The sequence below is a fragment of the Cheilinus undulatus genome, linkage group 16 (genome assembly GCF_018320785.1).
Source record: "Cheilinus undulatus linkage group 16, ASM1832078v1, whole genome shotgun sequence".
Taxonomy (NCBI): domain Eukaryota; kingdom Metazoa; phylum Chordata; class Actinopteri; order Labriformes; family Labridae; genus Cheilinus; species Cheilinus undulatus.
Window position 1 is genome coordinate 20,044,145 of NC_054880.1, and position 10,703 is coordinate 20,054,847.

At 39.1% G+C, this 10,703-nt stretch overlaps 1 protein-coding gene across 1 annotated transcript; it reads right to left on the bottom strand.

Moving 5' to 3' along the window:
- Positions 1–1,991: 1,991 nt before the first annotated feature.
- Positions 1,992–5,449, bottom strand: si:dkey-266f7.9 (uncharacterized protein LOC100006223 homolog). The gene is made up of 4 exons (XM_041809729.1): positions 5,317–5,449; positions 4,639–4,729; positions 2,687–3,257; positions 1,992–2,420 (listed from the first exon to the last, which is right to left on the bottom strand). Exons 2-4 carry the CDS (start codon positions 4,698–4,700, stop codon positions 2,049–2,051), a joined length of 1,005 nt encoding a protein of 334 aa, XP_041665663.1. The 5' UTR covers positions 4,701–4,729; positions 5,317–5,449; the 3' UTR covers positions 1,992–2,048.
- Between the last annotated feature and the right edge of the window lie 5,254 nt (positions 5,450–10,703).

The following is a 10,703-nucleotide window of genomic DNA, read 5'->3' on the forward strand; positions in this document are numbered from 1 at the left end:
TTGTAAAATTTATGACGTCTTTTATTGCCACTGCTAGTGGTCCGAGCTGATGTTGCTTTCAGTCAAGTATGAGATAAAACATGCGATATTACCACAATCAAAATGAAAGGTTTTAGTTTCATTATGATACTAAGACTTAACTGATTTCTAGAAAGGAAACTTTTTCAACTGACATGAAAATGGGTAACGTTTATATGAGTGTTTATGGCATCATGCTGTCATTATATGCCAAACCTCCCAAAGGAAACTGCATAATCTCCAGGAACAGCTGAACTTAACCCTGTTTATGAGGGGACTTCACAGATTCACCATTGCACAACCTAAAGTTCACAGACTTGCAAAAGACAAATAATTGCTGTGTGGGACAAATTAAAGGATACTCAGTTGTCTAAGCTTTACTGCTGTAACCTTACAGTCACTTTTGTTTATAAAAAGCAGCTAAATCCTTGCGGCAGAGAGAGTGAGTAATCATCTTTTCCCAAGGGTCTTTCTTTCTTATGCCTACATTTCCCACAAAACAGCCAGGCATCCAACAGTTCAAAGACTTTTATGGACTTGGTGTAGCTTTATAAAAGAGCAGGGAAGAAAAATCCAGGAAGATTTAGCCCCACCCCCTACAAGACACAAAAAACCTTGCCTTGTGTGACATCATTGGAGGCTGAAATGAGATGACTTGGGCAGTGTTCACATCTGATAACTGGAAATAATTGGGTAATGGTAAGAGGTTGTTTGCAATCATGTAATCTTGAATGTCCATTGGGGGACAGGAAGTGGGGGAAAGCTGTTAGGAATGAATGTATGGAGGAAAGTTAGCACTCTGTAGCTAGAAATGGATCCAGATGCTGCAATCATGATAAGAAAATTTTGACACATTGAGTACAATCACAACGCTTCACCAAAAAAGTGATTTTTACCAGTTTGACTGATTTACTTGACATAGAGGCGATCAATATCACATATTACTTAGTCCTGCAGACTTCCTAGTGTCTACTGTCATCCATCCAGATGAAGAGAGACGAGTCTAAAGAAGTCTTGTACTAAGCTAAGAGGCCAACTGAGCCCCTTTAACATATAAAAAAATCCTCATCTTGTCACAAACATGCTTTTAATTGAACTGGTGATGTACTATCAACTCAGTAAAGCTTGAGGAGTAAGCAACTAAGAAATTATACGCCATTCATGAGTGCTCTTTTGTGTGAGTCATGGTAGCTAGCTACTGTTTGAGTTTCACTTTCCTTTCCTCCTAATCTCTAAAAAAAGATGGAGTTCCCGTCACGAGTGAGACTGGACAGACATCAGCTGAGGAAACACGGGTAAGGTCAGGTTTTAATATGCTAAACCACAACAAAAGTGTACTGAACCAAACCGAACCGCTTTGTGGAAATGGACCACACACGAGTGTTTTGAGCAAAGTCAAAAACGCTCCCTTACTTAGTACAGAGGTTCTTTTCAATTCAGGAGAGTCCGTATAATCTCAGAGGTGTTTGTAAATTTATTGTACAAAAAGCTAAAAAAGGTATGAAAAGGAGATGTGTGTCTATTGTTGAAGTTAAATTCTGGAATAATGCCAATATAAATTCAAAAACATGTAATTCTCTTTTGGTTTTCAAGAATATGGTTTGTCAAGCTATCTGTTTTTTAAATAGATGTTTAAAATTGTTCCATTGCAGCTTAAGGTTTAAATTCATGAATGGTATTATTCTTAAAGGGAACAGCAAACCAAGCAAAGAGAGTAAAGCTGAGGGGAAACTGTCTACTTGGCTTACAGTCATTCTTAAAAAAATTGAAGTGGGTTTATGATGTTAAAGTTGAAACTACTGTCTCCTATAAATCATGTGCATACAAATGTCCCACAAGTTCCTCTGTAGCTGCACTGCTGCCCTTTGACAATAACACATGACAGCTTGCATCCATCTTCTAGCACAACTCCTGAACAACGTGTTAAAAAAGAAGTTCAAGTGTACTTTAACAGAAGTACATAACTGCACAGATTGCACTCATTTATTTCAGCCAAGTATTTTGGTTTCACCCAGTACAGAGATTTGGGTTCAGACATTAACAGCTTTAAGAGTCATCAGCTTCTTTGTCAGTGAAGACAAACTTAGCTTGTGAGGGCCCGAGTAAAGGGCCTTTCTCCTCTTTGTGACCTCTCTTAGCTGGAAGTCAATGATCATTTGAATCATGGGAGATGCAGGGAAGTCCATGCAGATGATTCCAAGCCTCTGGTTCTGGTCCGTCTTGGCCCTCAGGTAGTCGTACAGCTGTGGGTTGATGCGCTGAGCGACAGCTCGTGGAAACGCAAACACGCCGGCTCCACTGCTGAAGGTGAGAAAAATCTGGGCTTTGTTTCCTGCGGGTGCTGCTTCCAGGTGTTCATGGACGCTCTGCCATTTCTCCTCAACATGCAGGAGGGTTGGAACCTACAGGGAGGAGCAAAGGACTGAAACTTAATTACTGTTTTTATCTTCTTAAAGAGTTTTTAAGAGAATTCAAGGAAATGCTATGATTAATTGGAGAGTAACTAACTGAATATATATTTTAATTATATGGAAATAATATATTTTATCCATGTGTTTAGCATGGTATCCATATCGAAGGTCTTCCTTAAAGCCATCTTGAACAGTCTTTTATATCCAGCAACCTTAATAATGACCCAATTCACTAAAATTATACAGTGTTTTCATACTTTCCAGTCATCAGCTATGTCCAAAGAACCATAGCGCATCCCCAGGTCTGGTCCAGGAAAGTCCTGCAGGATGATGAGCTTCCCTCTGGCCTCCTCCATGGTGGGCACGAGCCGGCTGTGCCACAGCAGGTCCCAGTTGGCGTAGTGGTGGATGTAGCTGACCACGGCTCCGTAGATGTCGTACGTCTCACTGAACTCCTCCTTCACTCTCATTAGCACTGTCTCACTGGGAAACTCTTCGAGGAATTCAGCAATGCCCTCCAGCACATGACCAAAGTGAGCTCGCTGATAAGACACCCCGTGGTGGATGGTGAGGTTCCCTTTAACGTGACGGACACGGACGTCCAGGAAGCGGACACCTGCACGAAGCTGGGAGGCCAAACTCCAGGTCTGACACTCAGCGTACACACCGCCATACAGAGCCATGGTGTTGTGTGTACCAGGCATGGTGACCTCAGACAGCGGCTGATCATCAGGGAGGCTGGCCATCCAGGATGGATTTAGAAACTCAGGGTTTGGAGTGTCATCATAGTCTGGTCTCTGGATGGCACCATGACTCAAACTGACAACTCTGAAAAATAACAAAGAATTGAGTGTGAAAAAATGTGTTATGAATAGGATGTTTTTCTTGATGTCAGAGACTAAAAAGGAAATTAAGAGCCTTTTTCTGCCTCATACCATGTTTTTATTGCCACATTTGACTGTAAATCATGTGTAAATTATTATATACAGCACATGTATTGGTATATATGTGAGAAATTCGGGAGTTGGGACCTGCAACTCTGAAGTTGTTACCTTTCCATTTTAGGAGACAGGACGGTTACATAACATTCAAAGGAGGAATGATATGCTCTTTAGCTTAAACTGGTTTAAAAGCTTATTTTTCCAAGTAAATTTAGTCAATTGGCACAGAAACTTTGGTAATTGGCTATTGTGATTATATTTTGTCCATATTTGCTTTAAGTGAGCTTAAATATTGCTCATAACATTGCTTAACTTTAACTCTATGTTTCAAGCACCCCAAATCAGGCTGTCTCATTCTTTTGCTGGAGAATAAATCACTGTCCCATTCAACCAGATGTCCCAATCTCTTTCAACTGACTCTATTTATTCATATTGCCCCGAGTAAAGAAAAGGATCTTAATCCAAGCAGTTGCATGGCATGAATTCACTTTGGAATCTTGTGGAAATTGTAGAGTATTAACTCAAATATTTAGGTGATATCACGCCAAGGATAGAAATGCAAGCAAACATGTTTGTGCTCAGTCTGTTAACATTGTGTACTATCTCTGCTTTGCTCATACAAACACTTCAAGTAAATATTATTTCAAGTGCTTTTTTGCTCTTGCAATCCTACTTTTTAACTATTCACACCACTCTTGTAGATTTAATTTTCCAGTTTGATGGATGTTTTCGACACCTATGACTTCAGAGTAGTCATTGGTGTCTTGGTGGCCTCTCTAACCAGTCTCCTTCTTGCACGGTCACTCAGTTTGTGAGGATGGCCTGATGCAGGCAGATTTACACATGTGCTATATTTCTTTCATGTCTTGATAATGACAATGCCTTATAATGTTTCTTTTATCCATCCCATGACTTTTACTTTCCAGTTTGGAGTGTTCTTTTGTCTTCATGGTGTAATGGTAGCCAGGAATACTGATCAACCAGTGACTGGACCTTTCAGACACAGGTGTCTTTATAGTCCAATCATTTGAGACACATTCACTGCACTCAGGTGATCCCCATTTCACTAACTGTGAGACTACAGCACCAATAAGCTGGCCCTCTGTTGAATTAGGTCAGTCACTTTAAAGGGGGTGAATATTTATGCAGTCACTTATTTTACATTACATATTTCTATTTAATTTATATCACTCTGTAGGAATCTGAGGTTTTAAACAAGGAAGAGGAATGCAAAAGTACTTAGACTGCTCAAATGTCTCATCACTTACCCCAACAACAGCAGCTCTATATACACCTGCATGTTCACTGAACCTCTTCTGATGTTCCTCATGTTGGATGGTCATGAGCTGGTGACAGGATCTATGATCAGCAAAGAAAGATAAGATAGAAATATTGTATGAACCCCTTTCCAGCCAAAAAGTCCACAGAATATAAATAACATCTTGATCATTTCCATACAGATAGTTGTGAAAAACGTCACTTGATTGAAAGAGTTACAGAGCAAATACAATAGAAATTAAACCTCTGAGCACATTCCTCAGTAAGTTATATATTAATATAAATCACTGTCTTGTGCTGCTGCCATTGCTTTGACACCTGGATCCCTGATAAATAGATTCTCAGGTGAAGAAAAATGCCTGAAATGAACACATAAAGGGAGAATATCGGGCTCAAACTTCAGCAAAAATCAAAGTTTGCAGATCTTTTAACATATAACAAAGAAAAATGACCCCCCTAAACTCTTAAGCATGCACATGTCTGGACCTCATGAAAGCATGTCAGTCAAAATAAAACCAAACAAACCATCCATGTCTGGGCAGACGCCAACCTCGGCTCATCCTTTAGACATCATCTATGGCTGAACCAAACCTTCCTCAGTCAAAGAATGATCTCAGCCATTCATAAATGCAGTGTAAAACTGCTGATGTGTATTTCGTGTTTCCTACCTGAAAACAGAAGGTGTTCGTCCTCGGTCCGGACCAGGCAGCTGGGGACAGAAAGAGGCAGAGAGTGAGAGAGAGGGAGGGGAGAGTGGAGGGGTCAGAGGCAAAATGACAGCGTCAGTGGGTTCGACCTGGGATGTTATTGTGGGAAATACCATGGAGCGGAGGGGTGGGAGGTGGGGTGTTTTGTGAGAGGGGTAGGCTATTCATCTAATCATGTCCCTCAATTATAGTGGCTCAGAAACATTTGATAAAAATCCAAGTAGAGGGAAAATAGGTGTTTATCCTTGAGGCTCAGTCAGTGTTTGACGTGTTTTCAACCTTTTGTAACCTAAATAGTCTCTTATTTTATGAATAGACATATGACAGTAAAATAACGGGCTACGTTTTGGTAAATAATGTATTTTCTTTTGGTTAAATTGTGTGATTATAGCACAGGTGGGTGTTTTCCCATGGCCTATCAGTGAGTGAATGTCCTTAAAAGATGTCAAATACCACAGCAGATATTATTACATTAGTCAGGAATTTAACAGAGAATTTATCAAGTCCTCATTTAACCTCTCTTCTTTCTGTATACAGTATAGTTTTATGAACCTTTACATTGGAGCTCAACTGTTTAGGTGTTACAGTTGTTTTGCTGGCTGCCAGAAATACTTCAATAAGTGCTTAGCCTGCACTGAGAGGTTTACATTTAGTTATTGTTATGTAAATGGAAGTAAGAGAGAGAGAGAGTGAGAGAGACTGTTTAGATGGGCTTTTTCTATGTAGTTATTATATCTGCACTGGTGGCCAAGGCCAAAGATTTATTCCAAACTGCCCAAACTCCGCTTTGATTTAAGGATATATTTATTAGATTTCGGAGGTCGTGGGTTGAACGTCAAATCAGGTGGCCTCATGTTCATCCTATCTTTCTGGTCCATTTTGTGAGTAAGGTTACAGTAAATTGATTATGATCATGCAAATAAAACTCCAGTTAAACAAACATCTCATTTGTAATTTTTCAGTTGAGCTTATTCTCCTGTCAGTTTACATCACTGATATTGCTAGGTGAGGCTAATTAAAAGCAGACTATTTCAGGAGGTTGGTCCAATGCGCACAAGGACAAACAACAGCGCTGGGCTAAGAAAAAAATAGACTAATTTCAAACAGTTTCATTCACTAATGAATGCTGTGCTTCACTGGATAGTCCAGATGGATGGTGGATGGCCAGCATGTCCCAGCGTCAGCAAGGAGGTGGTAGAGGGATGTTTTGGGCTGGAATAATAGGAAGTGAGTTGTTACCCTTCTTTAAGGTGACTGAAAGTCCCATTTCCTGCTGTGGTATAAAGAAGAACCATGCTTTTTGATAGAAATTGAACAAAAACAGCATATGCATAATCATTTGGAACACAGTGATTAATGCTTGGAGGGATTTTCTTCAAGCTTAGCACAAATGTTCACTCTGACTCAAGGATGAACTGATTAGATTCCTAGAGGTCACGGGTCAAAGGCCGAGGACACTGGGCCTCATGTTTATCCTTTGCATTCTGGGTCGTTCTTGTGAGTGAGATATCTTAGGCATATTTTGAACGGATTTGATTTTGAGGGTTAAAAGTTAGAGGTCAAGGTAGTTGGGCGTTATTTTCATACCTCACTTATAAAAGTGATCTCTCAAGAATGCTATAAGGGATTCTCTTGCATTGTCTCATAATGGCTCAAGGGTGATGATTTTGGAGGTCAAAGGTCAAGGGTATTGGGTCCTATGTCATCCCCTGCTTGTGAAGGAGTATCTCAAGAGCGCTTCAAAGGTTTTATTTCTTAACGCTTTGTGCAAATGTCTACTTTGCCTCCAGGATGAACTGGTAAGATTTTGGAGGTGAAAGGGTAAGGAAACTGTGACCTCAACTCTTGTGTGCACACTATTTCAAGAATACACTGAGGGATGTCACAGCCTCCAGCTTATAGGGCCTGCTGTTGTGTTGGGTGCTACCCCTGTGATGGTGTCTTGTCTTGTCTTGTCTTGTCTTCTTGGTGGGTGGTGTTTACCTCACCGGGGCGGGTCTTTTTTAGTTATGTTAAATGTCAGTTTAGTCCCTGTTTTATTCGCTTGTCAATCCTTTCAATCAGACGTACCACTTTACCCAGACACAGACGATAAGATAATCACGAGAGCTTTAAGACACAGTGGCTAAAATACACAAAGCATTAAGAATTAGGAACTCTTTAGATATTGTTTTTTCAATGAAAGCCTATTTCTATGTGTTACCCTGCTACTGACTGGCAACTTTTCATAGTGATGTTTGATTTTGTTCTCACAAAACCTGGCATCACAAAACTGAACAAATCTTTATTTAAGTGCAATAAAATGTAGAGGTTTTCGACCAGACGGATATGCAACCAAATGCTCTTATTCTGCACAAATGTGCCTGTATATGTTTCTTATATATAGCATAAAAAATCTACCTTATGTGTATTTATAAAATTATTTCCAAAACTGGCATAATCAAATGCTAATAATTTAGAAAGTGGTAACAGAGCACCGCTTGTGCTGAATGATTGAAATCATCATGAATATTTTTGAATGAGCATCACACAGAGTTATGTCAGTGAGGCTTAGAAGGGCGTGGGCTGAAGGGGCCTCTGCTCACAGGGGTCAGGGAGAGAGTGCGTGTTTGTTTGCATGTATCTACAGTACATGGAAAAGTCTGCAGATGTTTTCCCATCTTGTCTCATATCACCGTGTGGGGGCCACATATTACATAAGAGACTCGTCCTTGTCCTGCTGGGGGATATTTGGTCAGCTGTTACCACAGATTAAACACCCAGAGTCTACATTATAGAAATTCCTCCAGTTTTAAAGAAAATCAGGTCAGGTGAATACAGGTGAATGCTGGGGGCTAACAGCACTTTCCTTTAAAGCTTTAATTATAAATCTCTCTGCTGATGTTGTCCTGTATGTGAGTAAACAAAAGCCACAGCCTGCATTATTCTATAAGTAAAATATATAAAATAACTAGAATCTTTGTCAGAGGACAAATCTGCATGTGTGACCTAACTACCAGCAGCAGTGCAGACAGTAACAAATAAAAATAAAGAACAAGTTATCCTTTAAGGTGATAGTCTTGTTGACTTTATGGATCAAAAAGAGGCATTCATATAAATTTTGGTCTGTTTCATAACCACCATTCAACAAACTAGGAGCTTGAAACATTTCTTTTATAAACAAGGTCACTCATAAGGGGATATAAAGATATATAACTGGGTTAAAACTGGTGAGGAAAAAAGTGGCAAACTAGGTTTAAAGTAGCAAACATTGGTGGAAAAAGGTTAAAAGTTTGAAAAATGCCAAAAAGAGGTTCAGAGGTATAGGAAAAGAAAATGAAATTTGAAGGAAATTGGTTAAAAGTGGCAATGAATGCCAAAATGGGTTAAAAGTGGCCATAAGTGGCAAAAAGTTGTCTAAAGTGGCAAGAAAAAGTGGTGAAAATGGGTTGAAGGTGGCTAAATGGTTTAAGAAATGTGTCAACAGTGTCAAAAATGGGTGAAAACAGGTGAAAGGTAGCATAAAGTAGGTAAGCTTTCAAAACAACAGGTAAAAATGTATATAAGTGACAAAAAGAGGGCAAAAATAGAATAAAAGTGGCAAAAATGGCTAAAAATGTCAATAAGTGGCAAACGAAGGTGCAAAAAAGAGCCAAAAAGGTGTTTAAAGTGGCTGAAAAGTTGTTTAACTTCCAAAAAATGTGGTAAAAATGGGTTAAAAGTGCCAATAAGTGGAAAGAGAAGGTAAAATAAGAGAAAAAGAGATGTTTCAAGTGGCAGAAAAGTGGTGAAAATCGATCTAAAATGCATAAAAGTAGTGAAAAAAGGTTAAAGGTAGCTAAAAATGGCACAAATTGTTTTAAAGTGGCACAAGGGACTTAAAAGTGGCATAAAATGTAATGAAAGTGGGTTACAAGTTGTAGAATTATGTGGAAAAAGTGCTGAATCGTGTCAAAAAGTGGGCAGGCTTGAGTAAAACAGAGATGTGTTTATTTTTGTGATGATACAATCTGATGAAACTTGGGTTGTGGGGAGCATGGGTGTGGGGCAAGGCTGCCCACATGGGGGGATTTCTCTGGGGTTCAGTCTCATGGGGGTCCATGGAGGTCAGCAAAACATATTCAGTTGTAATATTAAGGTATGATAATTAAATGTTTCTTGTTAACTCAAATAATCCCTCATATTAAAGAAACAAAAATACACAGTTTTTGTTACCTCAGTAAAAAAGACATTTTCAAATTTTAAACCCTTTTTGTAAAACAGAATGAGCCTCTTTTATAGTTAATGTTGATAATGCAGCTGGGCCTGTTGAACTAAACCGTTGGCTGCTGGTACTGTCAGACTAGCGATGTAAAGACCTGCACGAAAGTCAATTCTCCAGAAGGGAAAACAGAAAAAACGGATGCAATTTTACAAGGAATAGTTGACCCTAACAATAACTTGTTAGCAAAGTGTTCATCTCCAAAAGATGGTAAATATTTAAATCTTGGTTTATTTATTTGTTTTTGATGGACTTCTATGTCTGCTAATAAAGATGATGATGATGAAGATGATTAGTCAGCACCAACACTACTCATCAAAAATACATGAATGAAAGGCTGATTCTAAGTTAATAAAAATACAACAATTTCATACATATTTGGGTGGTTAAAGACCAATTTAGATAGGCCGACTTCAGATATTATGTTTAATTTTTACTAAGTTTGTTCTGTTACTTGCTATGAGGCTAAGCATTACACGCTCTAATGAATCACATCTAAGGAGGGTCCATTCACGTGGCTTTCAGGGTCCTTGTCAGTTCTGTGGCTGGCATAGAGTTGACTTGTAAGCACCCGTGCACGCTGCTGCAAGCTACAATGTAGTTCTTCATATGGCCAAAAGAGGGCAGCAAAGAGATAGATTTTAAAAACCGTGCCTGACCCTACCTACTTTCACTACCTTCCTCCAGGCGTTACCTTTGGAAGTAAAGGGTAAATCACCCTACCTTGACCTGCTGCTTTCATAGCCAAATGATACGTTTTCAGGGAGGAAGACGGATTCAGAAAAAGGAGGACGAAGGGTTTTGTCTGGAGAATCTGCAAGAAAAAGAGGGCAAACAGATATAAAGCTCTGCAGGTTTACAGAAAAATAATACAGCTAGCCAAAAATGTTATCAACATCTCACAATGTGCAGGATACAGCAATTATTTTAAACGCTTAATCTGTACTCAAATTTTTACTACATATATTGCTAGATCATTTTATGTTTCTTTGTCAGTAAATTTTTTTTTTTACTTCCTGCTTAAAGTGATCCTGCTACGAATGCAGATTTACACCATGTAAAGATTACTAATGCTTATGATAATCTGTTGTATACTGCTTGTGGATAG